This window comes from Pholcus phalangioides, unplaced genomic scaffold, assembly GCF_987345545.1.
Source record: "Pholcus phalangioides strain wild (caught in Gottingen) unplaced genomic scaffold, Ppha-v1.0 ptg000019l_1, whole genome shotgun sequence".
Lineage (NCBI taxonomy): Eukaryota > Metazoa > Arthropoda > Arachnida > Araneae > Pholcidae > Pholcus > Pholcus phalangioides.
The window spans coordinates 7346312-7366220 of NW_028301612.1; the positions used below are offsets into that span (position 1 = coordinate 7346312).

The 19909-nt window shown below is 38.8% G+C and overlaps 1 protein-coding gene across 3 annotated transcripts in view; it reads right to left on the reverse strand.

Annotated features, from left to right (window-relative positions):
• The window catches only part of LOC149071178 (neuroendocrine convertase 1-like), a 57645-nt gene extending 47150 nt beyond the window's left edge, over nt 1-10495 (reverse strand). The window contains exons 1-2 of one of the 3 annotated variants that reach the window (XM_089248116.1): nt 9970-10495; nt 9644-9871 (exon numbers count right to left, since the gene is read on the reverse strand). In XM_089248116.1, the coding sequence (XP_089104242.1) occupies nt 9644-9808 (165 nt within the window). In that variant the 5' untranslated portion in view covers nt 9809-9871; nt 9970-10495. The remainder of the gene's footprint in view (nt 1-9643; nt 9872-9969) is intronic. The other 2 variants (XM_089248117.1, XM_089248115.1) reach the window with 2 other exon arrangements.
• Between the last annotated feature and the right edge of the window lie 9414 nt (nt 10496-19909).

Genomic DNA, 19909 nt, shown 5'->3' on the forward strand with positions numbered 1-19909 from the left:
AAAAAAAAAATCCATGTCTCTCTCTCTCTAAGTGCATTATTTGCTGAGATATTCGAATTCAAAAAACGGAGGAAAGTTGGGAAAAAAAAAACAGCATTAAATGCTGATGAAATGGTTTTTCCACATTTACCGCTGTTTTTTTTTTGACGAATTTCCTCCGTTTTTCGAATTCGAATATCTCAGTAGATACTGCACATGAAATTTTTTTTGGTGGCATACAGGGCAACATTTTTCATGCTGGGTTTTGGGGCACACAAGAACTGTATAAAAAGTTGAATTTTTTTTATTTCAATAACTATGCAACATGAATGACATGTGAGTACTACACCTTATTGGAAACTTTTCTAATTGGAAGTATACCTCTAGGATCAACGGTTCATCAGTAAAATGCCATATCCTCCGTTCGCTATGCACCTTGTATATAGTATATATTTTTTAGCTCTTTTATTTAATTTCCTGAAAAAAATGAAGGAGATTTTGTTTTCTGTTTCCCTTGAAAAATAAAGTTTTTTAAAGTTGGCATATGGAAGGGGAAAACTTTTTTTTTTGTCATTTTTTCCAGACGAACTTTGATTCTAAAAGAACAAACAACACCGAATATACAAACAATTCCGAGCAACAATTCCTTCAGAGAAAAGAGAGAGATCTCTATTGTAAAATAATTTGTTTTTGGAAATTTCAAAGAACGGTTGAAATTGAGAAATGTTTTGAGATTCGAAACAAATAAGAAACTTCTATTGTTTTATTTTTCATATAAAAGAAATTTTTGTTAATATTTTGAGGAACCAATTTCCCTCTCAGACATTTGATTTCACTTTTGATACATGCAATGAATACAAGCGAAATTTTTTTTTTTTAAAACTCACAACTGAGTTTAGTGCATGAAGTAAAAACTTCCCAACATAAGTAAGAATTTATTTCTCTAAACTAAAATTTCGTCTTTATAACTCATTTTGTGAAAACTGTTTTAGAAAAACGCAGGATCTATTGTATAACTCGATTAAAGAATAGCATACCTCCACGGGTCGTGAATTCTAATACAATTGACAAACTATCCATACTTAGATAAGATAACCATAATTTTTTTATATGGGCAGTGTTATTATACAGGGTGCATAGGTAAGAGGACGTATTTCACTGGTGAACCTAGAGGCATACCGCCAATTAGAAAAAGTTTCCAAATAACGTGTAGTACTTGGATATTCCATTCATGTTTCAAGGGATTGTATAGTTACTAAAATGAAAAAATAACTTTTCATGCAGTCCCCGTGTGCCCCAAAACCCAATTAGAAAGCTGTTGTTCTTACTCTCCAGTTGAAAAAAAAAGAAAGAAAATCCACGTTTCTCTCTAAGTGCATTATTCGCTGAGATATTCGAATTCGAAAAACGGAGGAAATTTGGGAAACAAAACGGCATTTCTTGCGAAACATTTTGGATAAATCTACACATATAAAAATAACATTGTCCCGACTGACTGAGAAGGGGGTGGTATTCACCGACAGGGTTTTAAACTATAGTCACGAAATTTTTAGATAGAAGATTGGCACGGATTGATTAAAAACAGGAGTGTTGATCTGTTATCCAAAAATTGTGACTATAGTTTAAACCGTGTCGGTGAATACCACCCTGACAGATTCATCATCGTCAAGCCGAAACCGCTGAAGCTATAAATGTGAAATTTGTTGGGTAGTTTTATTTTATAATGTAGTCACTCACTCTAACAAGGGATTTTTTAAAATTCAACACCTAAAGTCAATGGGTGCATAACCTCCTAGGGGTGCTCCGGCCAACAAAGAGGTTCCATCCGGCCCGTGAAAGTTGCTCCGGAAGGGAAATATCGCACACGATAAACGCCTGTTTGCCCATGTCTCCTTCACATGAAAATACGAAAAATCGGGATTCATACTGGGTTAATGTCAATTACCGCAAAAAAATTTTCAAATGCAAATAAAGCCGCCAATTATTGAAAAAAATTGTCTTACGCAAGTGAGGTAACCAATTACAACCAAAAAAAAAATTTACAAAGGCAAGTAAGGTTGCCAAAAAGAAAATTGTTAAAAACAAGTAAAGCTGACAATTACAGCCAAAAAACTGTGAAAGGTGTCAGTTTATGAGTCATGAAAATGATCTCAATTCTTGGTTTCAAAAATTCAAGTAAAATTCGTTGAAAATGAGAGAAAAAACGGGACATTTTATGGTTGGGACGACCAAAATTACGGGAGTGTCCGGTATCATACCGCGGCACACAACATTGGCCCGTAGGGCTAATGCCCGGAGAACCAGGACTATTCTCAACACTTTTTTTGTCTTTTCCTATCATAAATTCGCTACGGGAAGGGCCCTTGAAAAACCTGGCTTGACGGCCCGAAAAAGATTTCAGCCTAGGGGCCCTTCAGGATATAGATACCATAATATATACAAAGTTTCTGGCTCGCGAGCAGCATATTTACCGTATATCTGGCCAGCGGACTCAAAAGGTTCTGCATTCCCTGCCGAAAGGGGTCATAAGGGTTAATACATCCCCCTGTTACAAAGTCTCACCGCAGAGAGCAACAGGCCAACAACGGTATAGTATTCAATCATTGCGCTTCCCGCATAGTTAAAAAAATTGATGGCAGATGGCAACACACATAATAAACATTACACGGAAACAAAGTTCGCGGAAGGTTGACTACACCCACACACGCACATTCCAACATGCAGCAATTCGTTAGAAGTTCCGCAGAGGAATATGGAACGGATACATTGGCGTAGGCAAAGTGGGGTTTTGGGGTTCTAATCCACTAACCCCCCCCCCGTCAAGCCGAGATTATAGTGTTATTTTGCAGGGGGGAAACGTAAACCCCTCCCCCTTGAGAAGGAAAAAAAAACTTAACCCGCCCCCCTTCCTTGAGAAAATTCTGCGTACGCCTATGCGCGGGTAACAGCCAGTTGTGAATAAAAACACAAAACTGATATTGCCGTTGGAGATACCATATGCGTGCCATTTTTATAGCTTCAATAAAAATTAGCTAATATGAGGGTTTTTTTTTAACTTCCCTAATTTTCCGCTAGAGGCTGTGCAACAGACCAATTTCGGTATTCAATTTCGGTATTTTATGTCCAGAATGTATCAGCAACATTTTAATGAATTAAATACTAATTGGCCTTCACGTCTCGAACACGAAACGGAAGACATACGGTCGTTTCAGAAGCCAGCTAATGAACAGGAACCTCATTAAGATCCTGGAAACGCTCAGAAAGAAGAAGCAAGCAAGAGTGACTTCCATAATGAGTGAAAAGGAAGCCATTTTGTGACTTTCTTCTGAATAATGAGTAAAAATAATTTCTGGAGCAATGAATGACAAAACGATATTTCATCAGCGCATTCACATTCGCTCGCGTGTTTCCTGAATTTTTCGAAATATCGTTAAGAAATATTTTTCTATAGAAATTTTAAAAAAAATCACGTTTCAATGAATCGATCAATGAAATATTTGAAATTTTTTTTTTTTAATCAATCAACTTCACCATTTAAGAAAACTAACTATAAAGCATGTTGCAGCTTTGTACAGTCGAATCCCGTTTTAACGAATACCGTTATAGTGGAAAAAATCTCGTTTTAAGGAAAAAGTTTTTAATCTCCCAGATAAGTTTACATAGGAACAATGCCAATACCTGGAATCCTTTTATAACGAAATTTCTTTAAACCGAAGTGATTTCACCGGTCTCTTGAAGTTCGTTAAAACGGGATTCGACTATATATACTGCACATACATTTCGTCAAAGAAAGCAGCCTTGAAAGTTCCTACTCTGGGTCTATTGCTATCTTACTGGCAGTGGCGTATTTTCGGGGGGGGGGGGGCTTAGCGGAATATAGCCCAGGGAAACATATTCAGTGGGGCACAAATTTGAGGAATGAGTGGCCAAGAAAATTAGTAGAATGGGAGAACGGCGGCGAAATTTGTATAACCCTCAATAAATCCACCTCTGCCTAGTGTCCAGACAGCAAGGGACTAGGTTAGTGAGTGACCAAAAGAGCGACCTAGAGAGCTTTGCGGCACATTTTCAGATTACTTGAGTGGCCACAGCACATTTACAGATCGGTACATTATCACTTCAATCAAGTTGTCCGCAGCACATTTTAAAATCACTTGAGTGGCATGCGTGAAATCACAGATCACCTGAATAGCTCGCGAGACGTTTTCCAACTAGTGAAGTGGCCAGCACTCTCGAAAAGGTTGAACACCATTGCTTTAGAGACGCGGGTGTACTGGCAGGAGTGGAGGGGGAGACCAAGCGGGTTATAGAACAGGGAGGCGAATTCGAGGAAAGAGTAGTTAGGAAAATCTGACTAGAATGGGAAAAGGGCGGCAGTTCGTGTAGCCCATAGGTGGCAAAATCATAAATTCGCCTCTGTTTACTGGGCACAACGCTTGGCCAACCCACGGCCCGAGTGGATGTGAGATCTGGATATGATCTATAAGAGTATGTAAATTGGTAGGCGGTTTATATTTTCTTCTAACCGTGCCTCGGAAAATTCTCTTGGCTCGATCACTATGCTACTTAACCGTACCAATGCACCTTGCACACATTACTCCATTACTCCGCGGAATTTCTAACAAATCGATACATGCTGAAATGTGTTGTGAACGTTGCATGCACATGGCATTTTCTGTTGTCAGTTGTGCTTGTTTCGTGCTCTTGCTGGTGTTGCCATCTGTCGTCCTTATTTTCAAGTGAAGATGGCAAATGCTTGAATTTTCATGTTATGTACCGAAGGTATGCCCGCTATCTGCAGAGAGAAGACTGTCTTTCGTTGGTGCTTTACAGATATTCTTCAATTTTTGTATGGTGTTAATACTCGGTTATCCCGGGAGCGGCTCAAAGCCGAAATCTCTACCTGTACGGGGCCTATTTTTGACCCTCCCCCTAATTTAAAAAAAATTCCACAAAAAAAAGCCCTTTCCCCAATTTTTTCACTCTTTCATTTCGGTTTTAGCGCCCTTCCTAGAGCGGACATTCATTCATTCAAACCAAGCACGTCTCTGGTCTATCGCCATAGGAAATTTACTAATTGAGTTGCGCCGGAAGTGTGAGAGTACACCCCACTGAACCCAAAGTCCATGGGCGAGGCCGCGAAAACGATTATATACAAAAGTATACAAATAAACGAATAGTACTCACAGCTGCCTCACGACATTTGACCAGTCGTGGCCAAGCCTTCAAAGTTCAGACACCTCGCGACAGTTGCTTATGCGGTGAAGCTCTTGCCCTCCCACGAGTAAAGTTCTTAACGTGTAGCCTATGGGTGTTTAGGTGGTGGGCTCTCAAGTGAGCCCTTGCTGCTTTGCAATGAGGTCAGAGAGAGGTATTTGAGTGGTGGGCTCCTAGGTGAGCACCAGTGTTCGGTTGAATTTATGTAAATTGTCTTCATTGGCTAACCATACAATTTATAACCTTAGACCAGGGGTTTCCAATGTAAAGTTTCTCGCTGAATCCATGATGGTTATAAGGCCGTTCCGCGGAACCCTTGATGACGCTGAACGGCCTGAGGCCGTTCTACGTAGCTCAATGAGGCTGTTCTACGTAGCTCAAACAAGTATTTGAATATTTGTCCTAACACAAAAACTGTCCCTACTGCCGTCTCAAAAGCATCGTATCCCCAGAGCAAAATCAAAGAGGGTTTAGACTTTACCTCCATAAAAACATATTTGTTTTCATAAATTATAGCGCCAGATCTTATCGTGGAAGTCCCTATGCGACTGAGGTCCCCGCATGGCCCTCACAGGGGGGGGGGGTCGACAGGGCTCCAGATCGGACACCAGAGTTGATTCTCTCCCATCATTTTTGTTTTTCACACTACAAATTCATGTAGATGGGCCGTGAACAGTCTGACCTGGTAGCCCGCTAAAGATCTCAGTCTATGGTCCCCTAGGTACTGCAGGATGTGTTGGCCATGGGTCTCCGTGGCGTGCCCGGTTGGGAATCATGTGTTTAGATGACCCTCAGTACACGTATATATTTGATAAAAGATAATAGATTGATATATATTTGATAAGAGATAATAGATTGATATATATTTGATAAAAGATAATAGATTGATATATATTTGATAAGAGATATAATTTAAGAATTCTCACTTCTGGTGAGAAAAAATTTCCAAAGAAAAAAATTAACATCCTTTTGTACAACTTAATGTATCCTGATGAAACGCAAAATGAAAGAGAGAGACATTCATAAACCATGGAGAGAGAGAGAGTGTGTGTGTGTGCATGTTTCAAATTGGACGTTTTCGCGTTTCAGAAATTTTCAAGTTTTGTAGTGTTTTGCCATCTGTAGGAATTCAAATGAACTATTCTAAGATGTTTTTCCCCTTTGTAGTAGAGTGACAAGTGGGGACGCTCAGTGCTTTCTTAATGCTTGGGCCTTGACTGCACAAGAGGGTCTTATGATCATTTGAGATCCGGCAGAATGACTTTCAAGAGGCCTGAAACTGGTAAACTGTGATTTTCCACGAGATAGCGCGCATGAACATCACTTGCCCGGGAGCGTAATTACAATCCCTACTCTCTTAGTAACACAGGAAGCATTAGCACGCCGGTGATTGGTTACTGCGAGAAAAAAAGCTAGCAAGACGCGTCACGAGAGGCGGAGTTTTGTGCGAAAATGTATTTCAAAGTTCATTGACGAAAAATGAAAGCATTTTTTTATTGATTCAGTAAATGGTAGCTGGGCCCAGCTTTGTTGGGCGTTCGCTTCGTGAACCGTTATTATTGTCTTCTCGATACTCGTGAACTGCATTTGATTAAATCAGAAACAAAAATGGAAACATTTTTTAGTAAATCAATAAATGACAGCAAAGATTTAAAAAAAATTTGGATGGGTTTCAGATCGAACACACCAACCTTCGGTACGTGAGTCTCGCACTATAACCATTGCTCCAATGGTGGATGCTGGGTCCCAGCACAGTGACGTAATGGTTCGTCACTCATTTCGGCCAATTACGATGCGCTAAATTTCTACAACGTATCTAGAAATGTAGGGATTGTTAATAAGCTGCCCGGGAGATGCCCATGATGCTCTTAAGACGGCCCTAAAGTCTATGCATCGGCACTAGCTTGGAACCCTGTCAGCTAATAAAGAGGAGTAGTGATGCATCAAGAGATTTTATTATTATCATCACCAGGTAAAAAACTCCAGTACAAGAGCTCCGTGACCTATTCTTCAACTGAAATAGTCATGATGCTAATCATTGAATCATAGGGTGTTTATCCGAGTTGTCGGTGAATATCTTCCGAGTACGAAATCAAGCACAATACTTTAAGTAAGCAAGGCTCTAGGACGGACACCCGGGATAAATTTTATTACATTTACAAATTCATTGTAGAAGAATCCCACTAATAGTCCAGGGATCCTGGCTCTACGTTGTGGGGCAGGTTCGCACCCATGAAAAATGAGAGATAAGATAAATTTTATTCCTACATAAAATGTGCCCTTTAACATTTTTTTCCCCACATATAGTGGGCGCATTCTATTTTATTTAACCTGCACAAACCAGTTGTTTCTCTGCTCAAAGAATTTTGATACGACAAAATAAAATTCTACCTTATGCAATAAAGGGAATGTTTCTCTTTGCTCAGCAAAAATCTCTGTGTACAGGGAACATTCTCATTCATTCTTAGACTCTAAACGTGTGTACTTTCCAAACCTATTCGCCATGAAAAAATTGTGTTTTTTTTTGTTGTTTTTGTCCTCAGCCAATGAATAGGGTAAAAATAAAATTTTATCAATAAATGTGCCTTCTAGAAAATATGCAAAACAAGTGAACAGTACATACACTGAAAATATAAATGTATTACATTACATGTAAGAAACATCACTGAACTGATACTGCCGGATATGTCATTCATGTTGCAAGGGGTTGTATGGTTATGAAAAAAAACCTTTTTTATACCGTCGCCGTGTGCATAACAACCCAATCAGGAAGCTGTTGCCCTGTCTCTCCCAACTAAAACATTCCTCGTTTCTAATGCAACATTCGCTGAGATATTTGAATTCAGAAATGGCAGGAAAAGAAACATAAAACATTAGAAAAATGATAATATGATTCAGCTGGAAAACAATGTATTTTATGGAAGTTTTACACCAAATTTTTTACACCACATTTTTAATATAAGATCATACAAATCAAGGGCATTCAACCTTTATTGATTTGAAAACGTGTCGAGGGCCTCTTAATTAAGTGATCTGGAAATGCGCTGAGGGCCACAAGTGTTTTGGAGCTGTGCCGCAGATAACTTAAATGATCTGTAAATATGCAGAGAGTTAGAGCAGCACCTCCTAGAGATAGAAGGCCTCTGCAATGTTTGCCATTAACGTCATTAAGACTACCTAGCAAGTTTGCCACATTTTGAAACGCAACATCCTATTTCGTTTCTTCTTATTTTGGTGCAGAATCTTCCTGATTGGCTCACAAATACCGCGTAGTGATTGGATGTGGGGCATAGAAATCGCCAATTCTGAGCTCGTTCATTTCTTTTCCTCACAACGATGATACAGGGAATTTTTTACCCCGAATATTCTGAGGGAAAATGGACTACTTACTGACGTCTTAAGCAGGCTGCGGAGGCCTTCAATCTCTAGGAGGTGCTGGTTAGATCCACCCTTAGGAGGTGTGCGATAGGAGCTGTCACACCCGGCCCTGCGTTTTGAGAGGGCCCCCTTCCGTATTACAGTAATAACAATTCCTTTCATAAATTTTGGAATCCTGCATTTTTATCTAGAAAGAAATAATTGTGGAATTTTCTAAACTTTCATCAATTTTTCTGTAATTATTTTTTCATTTATTCTGAACTCTTTCATAAATTTCTAAAAATATTTATTTAATTTATTTTGAATTTTCACAGATTTCTGGAATTATTTCTTTCATTTACTCTGAATTTTCGTCAATTCTAAAAGTATATCTTCTATTTATTCTGAATTTTTATTAATTCTAAATGTATTTCCTGCATTGATTCTGAATTTTGATAGACGCTGGAAGCATTTATTTTCAATTTTCATGATTTTAATTTTCTGAATTTTTGATTCCCCTCTCCCACACACCATATAAAATTCGGGGCTAAGGGGCACCCCCAAAATTATCAAGACACCTCTGGGCCCCACTATTATTTTCACACCAGGGCCCCTGCGTCTGGTAAGTGCGGCCCTGCTGCGAGTAACTCAAGTGATCTTGGAATGCGCCACAAACTACTTAAGCGATTTGAAACTGCACCCTGCACCGCAAGTCTTAAAACGATCTGAAAATGTGCGTTTATTTAGTTTTCACAAAATTAGGTTTGAGGTTGCGGGTCATATCAGATGACTCCAAGGAAACGAATTTGACCCTCGGGCCATAGGTTGAGCATGTATGATGTAAATGACAACTGGGCCATAAGTTTTAGCCTAGTTGCATTCCTCTAAAAGGGTATTGGACGGCGGAAAATTACTTATGAATTCATAATTAGGATCTAGGGTGGCCTTGAACCATGTTATACTTCTAAACCTTCAGGAATAAAAACATTAATAATGTATTTATTTACATATATTTGTGAGTGGAAAGTCGGCACTGTAATGTTCAATAATTTTTTATGCAATAATGTAATAATTTTTCAAAATCACTGACCTCTCCTAGATTAACGTAATCCAGTTCCTTAGCCAATTCATCAGCGACACGAGGACCACCGGTCAACCTGACAACCCAGTCATTGGTGAAATGTTCATCGGCCGACGTCACAAGCACCATCAATAGAAGACTAGTCAATGTCCACACGAGAGTCATGTTCACCATGGGACAATAATCGCGCAAAGACGGAAAGCGGGATTTTTCAAACCGGATCAGCGAACATCTCTTCTATGAAAAAGAATGATAACTCGATAATATTCTCTATAAAAGATGGATAATACAATAATGATAATAGTATATAATCTTTTTTTTGGCCGAAATCTTACTTAAAGAACATCTGTGTTTGTTCTCTTGAAGATCTTTTCTTCTTTAGAAATCGTTTTTTTTTTAGGAATCCTGCCGGTTATCAGGAGCGTGTGCTTATCCCGTAAAGGAGACGTTTTCTTTCGGAATGATAAGATATAGACGCATTTGCCCACCACTTGCTCCCAGTTGGATACTTTTCGAAGATGACGTCAAGCGGCGCGTGTGTACTCCACTTTTTTCCAGATGCAAACAGGTGGCTCTGTCAGTTTCGAACATGTGTGAAAAAAAAAAAACCAACAACAACAAACTATAACATGGTCCGTCCGTGTGCGAGAGACATGTTATTTCTCCAAAGAGCAAACACTCAATGAAATTCAATTTTTTTTTTCTCCTCCCTTGACCAAATATAATTTTATTCACGTTAACGGTAATCCGTTTAAGTCTGGATTTGTGTGTTGACAATGAAATTTTCTTATTGGATTAAATGAAGTGTTGTGGGGGGAAAAAATTGAGAATAATCTAGCGTGTTGGTGGTTTTATGATGATAACATGTAGTTGTGTTTTTTTTTGTGATGTTGTTTTTATTCGTTATCGGGAAATGTTTCCGTTCCGGCAAATATTAAGTTAATGAAGACATTACTCGTTGATGACGTAATTTTGTTGCCGAATTATTTGCTCTAATGCTTTTAATGGTTCGGAATTAAATTCTGGTTCTGATTTAGGCTTAAGTTTCGGTTTGCGAAGATATCGTCTTTGTAACTTGCAGAGATTAGTGTTGACGCAATTTGCGTATTTCAATAATTTCAGTTTCAATACAGTAAATAATAATTAGAAACTTAGATGAATTTTTCTCAAAAAGAATGTTAATAGTTTAGAGTCGGAAGAAAAATATTTAGATAAATAAGTTTTCGATTACTTTTATTTGCAATTCTTCAATTATTGATTTTTTTTACTTTATAAAAATTTTGAAATTTAATTTTATTATAATTTTTTTTAATTATTCGTTTCTATTTGGAATTGTTATAAATAAAAAAATTGGATTAAAATTATTTTCAATTAAAATTTTTTAGGTTTTTTATTTAAAATTAAGTACAGGGTGATTATAAAAAAACTATCCCGACATATGGGCCCCTAACTATCATACCATTCACAGAAACTGAATGAAATTTTGGCATAAGGTATTTTCAGGTATGCGCTCAAGAATGATATAGAAAACAACAGTGTCACTCTAACAGTTACGGTTACAGTGAGAAAATTTCGAAAATATCAAATGGCAACACCAAGTTTTTTGTATTGGAATGTGATCTCCATTGTGAAAAACCCTAATTAGCGTTCGAACGGCAACTGTAGCATGAAAATCACCGGCGGTAGATAGGCTAAAAGTGAGGACAACCAATAAGGACAGAGAAGCAGCATAAAATAAAGCATTTTATTGCGTTTCACAAATTTTCCACATGACCTTGTGGAGGACTAATCAGGCTGGCATCTCAGCCGAAGAAACGGTGTGACGAATGAAACGAACATTAATGCTCTGGTGCACGGCAAAGTCCTTTTTACTTTTTCCTTGCCTAGCTCCGGGGATTTTCGTGCTACAGGTGCCATTCCAACGCTATTTAGTGTTTTTCACAATGGAGATCGCATTCCAATACAAAAAACTTGGTGTTGCCATTTGATATTTTCGAAATTTTCTCACTGTAACCGTAACTGTTAGAGTGACACTGTTGTTTTCCATATCATTCTTGAGCGCATACCTCAAAATACCTTACGCCAAAATTTCATTCAGTTTCTGTGAATGGTATGATAGTTAGGGGCCCATATGTCGGGATAGTTTTTTTATAATCACCCCGTACTTTCTTGAACTAAAAATTCTAAACCATTTCGTTTTCATTTTAAACTTAGGATTCTAAAAATCTTATTTTATTTACTATTTTCTATTATTTTTTTAATTTAAATTTTTTTTATAATTTTTATATTTTCTTTAATACATATTTCTCTCGATCTAAAATTCTTTTATATGATGTTTTTTAAATGTTTAAATTTTTAATAATTTCTTTTCCGATTTAACTTTATAGTTTTACAAATTTGTATAAAATTAGTTTCCTTTGTATTCTTCTTTGAAAACGAAAATGATTTTCCATTTCGATTGATTTTTTTAGCGAATACTTCCCTTATGTTCACTTTTGTGATATTATTAGAGAGTAAAAACATGAGTTTGTACTTTTTTATTCAAAAAGCCCCCCGCTCAAATTTACCCATAATTTTCTTCGTTTAAAATTGCATTTTATGCTCTACTACTACGTTGCAAATTGCGAGTGAGTGTCATAGCATGGACGGAGGGGGGGGGGGGGCAATGTTTCCCCTCAGCTTCAAAGGTGAAGTCGGCTGATCTAATGTATATGTGCATACAGTCGAATCCCGTTATAACAAACGCCAAGACACCGAAGAAATCACTTCTTTAAAACGAAATTTCGTTATAAAGGAATTCCGGGTCTTTTCAATGTTCCTATGCAAACTTATCTGGAGGGATTAGAAAAGTGTTCGTTAAAACGAGATTTTCGCTATAACGGTATTCGTTAAAACAGGATTCGACTGCGTATGAATTGGCATCATCATCGTGCCCTCCAGCAACATGGCAGTTCCCCCCAAGACTTCCACGTCTGGGGGCATGTGTCATGATCGCTGGAAAACCCCTCACCACATAGTTTGTCGTTGCCTTCCAAAATTCTTCATCTGCGCCAGGTTTGGCCACAAAAATGGTCTTTCACCGCCATAGGTAACAGGTATTGGATCTGAGGAAATCTTTCGAGACACATTTCAAAAGATATCTTAAAAATGTGCATCACTCAAAAATGTGGGGGTGCTAGACAGCAATCGGTTTCGCTTATAAATAAGATATAAGACCAAAATTGACACTTGTTTTCAACAGCACTATCGACCTAAAAACTCAGCCTAGAGAACCGACAAATAACCAGGTTCCATCACACAAGGTGATTTCAGCACATGGTCCCATGGGAACACGGATGCCTCTGAAGATTTATAAATATCATTTTTTTTATTTGGGTCCGACACCAAAATCTCCTCGTGTTCTACAGCATATGACACGACGGACATTTATTAGAATTTATTTATTTTTATTGCAATAATAATAAAGCGCGGACCATCACTGGCACGAAATACAAGTTTTTTTGCATGGGTAGGTGCACATCGCCAGTGATTTTCTGCTAATATAATCAAATCAACATAAAATGTGCCAAATCAAAAAAAATCACATTTGTAAAATCAGTGAGATAAATCAATAAATATTAGCAGTAAGTCAATAAAAATCAGCAGTAAATCATAAATATCTCAACCACTGAAGGAATGAAGAAGCTAATGTGCGTAGGTTGAAAAGACGAGTCTACTTAAAAAGACCATTTGACCCAACGGGTGCGCTCCCGGGTTAAAATATCTGAGACCTGTAGCGTATGCCGCCAAGCCACCGATGTTTGGCGAGATTTAAACTCACTTGGCAAAAAAAATCAAACATACACACACTTCCGCTCGGTGTCATCGCGCTAGAAACACGCACACACACGCAACCGTCTCCAAATTATGTGTGTACAAGCCGTTACCCACGGCTTCGCTCGCGTGAATTTGGTCATCGGAAAATTATTCTAAAATTATTACCCCCCCCCCTCCCCCGCTTATAACATTTGCACCCTGTTGGGGTAAAATTTTTGGAAATTCCATCTTAGAGTGATTCTCTGTATATAAAATATAATACTCACCAAATTTCATATTTACAGTTTCTGCTGTTTGGACTCAACGATGATTGTGCTATATAGCCTTTGAAACCCCCCCCCCCTCCCCACATATGATCCCTTTAGATGTTGAATTTTGAAATATTCCTTTTTAGTGAGTCTCTACCTTACAAACTAAAACTACTGACCAAAATTCATAATTATAGCTTCAGCGGTTTCGGCTCGGTGTGCTTTCGCTATGTAACCTTTGGACCCTCCAATACGGGACCCCTTAGGGGTCGAATTTCGAAAAAACCTTTTCTTCGTGGGTCTTTACTCTTAAGGAAATGAAACTACTGACCAAATGACTTCATATTCATAACTTCAGTGGTTTCGGCTCGGCGATGATGAGTCAGTCATGTAGTCAGAACGTGTCATTATATGGATTGTAAATAGAATAGATTCGTGTAAATAAATTTTACATTGAACATGAAAAATCATCGTTGTTTGAAGTCTCGTCACCCATCACCAGGACATACCGACGCTGTGAATCTGATCTAGGAAAGTCCCGCGTTCGGTCCCCCGTAACTTCGACCCATTATATATAGCCCCTTCTGCTAACATTAACCTAATAAAATGCCGCGGATGATGACATTTTTGAGGTGAAATACCTTGGAGAGGTTCTTCACGCCCGGAATATCCGTATAAAAACGCATTAACGTCTCATTTTTATTGACGTTCTCAAAGCATCTCTCGAAATATTAGATAATAAATGACAAAACTCAATTACGTACACATTGTGCGTGCATTGTGCGTATGAGTCTTATACGCCGCATCTCTTTGTCTCTGTTGCGTCTCAGTGCAGCTCACTATCAAATTAACATGTCTGCCAAGCCTCTTTCCGACAGGAAAAATCTACGACGTCTAGCAACGTTTTCGCGATGCAGAAGAAACACGGCAAAGGTAATCCAGACACAACTGAACACCGTTGCGCCATATAACTTCGAAGTATATTTCTATTATATGTTCCGACAATCGGAAAAAGAACTTATACGCCACGGTGCAACTGAGAGTGATGGATGGGGGAAACTGTAATCTGAAGTTTTAAAGTACCATACAAAGAAAAATCAAATAAATTTCCAGATTTTTTTTTTGTACAGGTTTATATATATTTTTTCAAAGAAAACGTCTGCTACTGCTGCCATTTATTCAGAGCGGCCCATAGGGATGCAACACAGGTGTGGTCGCATCAGGGAACTCCGCAATCACGGTAATAGAAATGAAGAAATTATAGGTATTTTATGCTGTATATGGTGGAAGAAATGACTGGGAAAGGCGAAAAATAGCGATTGAAAACAAAGTGACGGTCCAAATTTTTCGGAATTTTAATCACAGATGACGAATACAATGAGGAATGAAAACTTGGAAACTCATTCAAAATTCGCTATACTTTTTCAATTAAAAAAAAATTATCATTACGATGCAAACGGAAAAAAACTATATAATAGGCCCCCTCCTATTTTTATATAATATGATCATCACGTATTCCCAAGAGATCTTTACGATCTGTCCAGGGAATTTGTTAGTGAGCTAGTAAACATCCATGCCCGAACCCAGACCTGCACAGTCAGAAGCTAGCTCCCTAACCACAGGACTGCCAGGCGGCAATTTTCTCCCCATATATTCCTAATGTCAATATCCTTTTGGCTAAGCATCATTTCTGGAAGCCTATCGAATAATTCGACATGGTTTCTTTTTGTACCCGCGAAGCTCGATTCATAAAAATGGGACGAGCCAGAAGGGTATTTTGTTCGTCTCCCGACCGACGCACATTCTTTGCCCGAGTCGAGTGCTCAAAGTGACGGACTCTCATCCCGGATGCGAACCCCGCCGTCGCCGCAGCAGTGGTAGGCTGAAGTTGGTTTCCTGTGTTGGTCCCAACTTCGAGGTGTGAATGTAAGCCGATCTCCCCATTAAAAAGTCCCGCCTTAGAGAGCAACAGGCCTACAACAGTAAAATCTTCAATCATTACACTTCATTCATAGTTCGAAAAATAGGAGGCAGATGGCAGCACTATAACAACCATTACACAGAAACAAGCTTCACGTTAGGTTCACGACACGGATACGCGCATTCCGACATCTACCAATTCGTTAGAGGTTCCGCAGAAGAATATGGAAGAGGTGCATGTGTGGTTTAGTATATAATGGTAAGATGCTCGTTTTCCATAATGAAGGTTACCGTCAAGCTCCACGGCTTCGAATCCGAGATAAGAGCATCAGAAACAATTTATTTACCTAATGAACCTGGGGCGATAACCGATAGATGAAGCCTTAATTTTTTCACCCAGCCTCACTGATCGGGAATTGCCGTAAGGGGCCGTTCAAGTATTACGTCATCATCGATGAGGAGGGAGGAAGGGGGTTTTCGATTTGCTGCCTTTTGATGACAAGGGGGGAGGGGTGGTTTGGATAATGCTTACGTCATCAACCACCCTTTATGAAAATATGATCTAGGATTCAGAGGGGCCGAGCTTATGACGAAATTTTGCTGACAAGGGAGGGGGGGGGGTCAGCGTTTTGCTGACTTTTTCTGAAAAGGGGGGGAGGGGGTCAAAAATGGCTAAAAATTTGCTTACGTAATACTTGAACGGCCCCTAAGGTGTGACCGGAGTTGGTGTGCTTTAAAAAATAAAAGTATCTTTATATAGGAAAAAAGCAAGATCCTCGTTTTAAAAAGGTATGAATTAATTTCTCGAAAAATTGAATAGAATATTAATTTGTCTGGGATTATACATAAATGTTTTAAAAAAGTTATTTTATAAAACCTGAAAATGTAACCAATAAGCGTATTGGTTACATTTGAGCAGATGTAACCAATAGGCTTATTGGTTTTTTTTTTTCCAAGTTTTGTGAAAGATTTAATATCAAACTTTTATAATGTAATCCCGGCCTAACACACTGCTTAATAATTTTGTGAACAGTAAAGAATTTTATTATCGGTATAAAAGGACGGTCAGACCGTTTTATTTAACTCTTTCAGCGGCTATCCCGAAATATCTCGTCAAACTTGATCTGCTTTCTTTCAGCCGCTCCGAAATATCTCAGCTTCTAAAAACGCGCTGAACTTGTTTTTACCGTGAAACATGAGTCAGCTCTTGTTTAAGGTTAGATAAGAGGAGGAAAAGTAGCGAGAAAGAGAGAGAGAAAGAGAGAAATATAACAGATTGGCAGAAGAAAATGGCATTACCTGACGATTTGAACAACAACAAAAAAATGTCTTAGGGGCCGTTCAAGCATTACGTCATCATCGATGTAGGGGGGGGGGGGTTCCAATTTGTTCACTTTTGATGACAAGGGGGGACGGTTTGGACAATGCTTACGTCATCAACCACCTATTATGAAAATATGAAATATTTTTAATGGCATCTTACTCGGTGCGCCAAAAACGAGAAAAACCTTTCGATAGTTTGTGGGCAATTGAAGTAACATTCCCCGCTACTGATGAGTAAATAAGATCACTTTAGTGATCTCAATGTTTCGTGGATCCAAATGATCTGGAAATCTGTACGGGCCGCTTAAGTGATATGCAAATATGCCCGGGCCGCTTAAGTGCTCGGGAACTGTGTCACACAGCACTTAAATAATCTGATAATGTGATAATGGGAATGTGTGTGGGGTAATTTGAGTGATGTAGAACCGCACTGGGGGCCAGTTAAGTGCTCTAAAACTACGTCACATGTCACTCAAAGGATCTCTAAATGTGTCACGGATCGCTTAAGTGTCCTGGAACTGTGTCTCGGGTCATTTAAGTGATCTGAAAATATGCCACGGGCCGCTTAAATGTTCTGGAATTGTACCACGGGATACTTAAGCGATCTGTAAATGCGCCGCTTAGTTCATTTTTACAAAATTAGGGGTGAAGAGGGCAGGCCGCATCAAGTAACCCCCAGGGCCATACATTGGAATACCATACAATACCATGAATTTATTGAAGATAATTTTTTTGTAACATATAAAGGTATTTTCTTCCGAAATTTCAATTTAAAAAGAAATATTTTTTTTTGCATTAAAAAAATAAATTTTTGATCGTGGGAAGGGGGCACGAGAGAGCCCCTCCCCCATGCCCTCCCCCCGTGTACGTCTCTGATCCCACCAATATGCATTAGGTTTTAGAGGGGCAGAGCTGATGAGGAAATTTTGCTGATAAGGGCGGAAGGGGGTCAGCGTTTTGCTTACTTTTGCTGACAAGGGGGGGGAGGGGGTCAAAAATGGCTAAAAATTTGCTTACGTAATACTTGAACGGCCCCTTAAGAGAAAATTGCGAGTGTTTTAGAACTCTCTCGGACCAGTAGAAATGTCACAGTAGAAGATTAGGAAGTCGCATACCGCGAGATCGAAAGAAAAGGCTTCACTTATCACTTTCCTCTCACACACAATGATGAGATTGGAATTCGCTGAAAGTACTTAACCGCTTTTTTCACAAGCGATTGGCAAGGAATTCGGATGATCTCTGTTCGGCAAATCGACGATAAATACGATCGCAATGGCATGTTAGAAAAAGGAAGGAAGGGGAGGGGAGCAGTAAAGTAAGAAAAAGAAAAATGGTATACACAGTCGAACCCCGTTTTAACGAATACCGTTAGGGATCATTCAAGTATTATGTCAGCATCGGGGGGGGGGGGTTTCGGATTTGCTGACTTTTGATGACAAGGGGGGGGGATTTAAGGTTGCTTACGTCATCAACCACCCCTTTTTGAAGATATGAAATATTCTAAGCTGCTGACGAAATTTTGCTGACAAGGGCAAAGGGACAAAGGCAGTGTTTTGCTGACTTTTGCTGACGGGAGGGGGGGGGGGGTCAAAAATGGCTGAAAATCTGCTTACGTAATACTTGAATGGCTCCTTATAGCGGAAATCTCGTTTTCATTAACACTTTCCTGATCTCCCAGAAAAGTTTACATAGGAACAATGCAAAAACCTGGAAGTCCTTTATAACGAAATTTCGTTACAGCGAAGGAATTTCTCCGTTCTCTTGGAGTTAGTTATAACGGGATTTGACAGTATATATTACTATACTCTCTCTCTTATTTCTCTTGCCACCCTCACCTACCTGTTTCCTTTCTCCTCTTACTCCTCTTATGTACATGTATATATATTAGAACCTATATTTAAGCTTAGAATAGAAACTTTTTACCTCCTCATCACGGAGATGAAAAGAACTATTTTTTCTTTCATAGGTTTGCAACAAAGCTTCGTTGTGAGGAAGACAGAGGAAAGAAAACTGATAGACTTGTTTGAGTTCATTCCACCGTCGTTTCGACGAAATATTACGTCCTTGATCGTTAAGTGGCTAATTTCAAAGGAAATGAACGTTTGAAATTTTAAGTCTTTAAGGCAAGCATTTCACACTAAAAAAGTTCTTGAAAAATGCAACCAAAATTAACGTATCGGTTACATTTGAGCGAATTCAACGAAAAGGCTTATTGTTTGTTGCTTTTCGAAAAGTTTTTTTTAAAACATCTTTTATCAAACATTTATAGTGTGATTCCGGCCTAAATGAGTCATAGTCTGAAAGTATAACATTTTGTCCCGTTTATCCCCTGGAATTAAATATTTTTTAGAGGATTTCAATTCCATCGCTGCGCGTGCTCGTAGAGGGTGAACGAGAAAGCCTTCTTTTTCGATCAACTCTAACACAGGGTAGGCGTAGACAGGATTGCAACTAGGGGACGGCAGTGGGGTTGCATGCCCCGTTTCTTGGACCAGTAAGAGTTCGTCGAGTTTACTTTTATTCGTTCAAAATTATTGGGAGTGTCAAAATATATACTTTCCCTGAGCAACGGAGTAAATTTTTTTCCTTTTTGTTTCCCTTTCCTTTTTTCCCTTTTCCAGTTACAGCCCTGGGTGTGGATCAAGGGGTACATTGCGTGAAGAGTAATTGATTGTTTAGGTTCGTTAGCTGCCTTTAAGTTGTTTGTTGAAAATTGATGTAGTGTCTGACTTTAAACACCATCGGTAATTTCCCATCATATTCTGATTCTAGCGACTTTGATAGCGCTACGGCTCACGTGTACAGGGTGTCCAGTAAATCCTAATTCGGTCTTTATCTCATCAACCGCTCGTCGTAGGGGCATGGTTTTAATTAGAAAAATACTCGAAATGTGTTCAGAAATCATTTCTTCATCAGAATGAAAATACAGCGTGCCATAAGATAAATAAGTCAAAATTTTTATGCACCC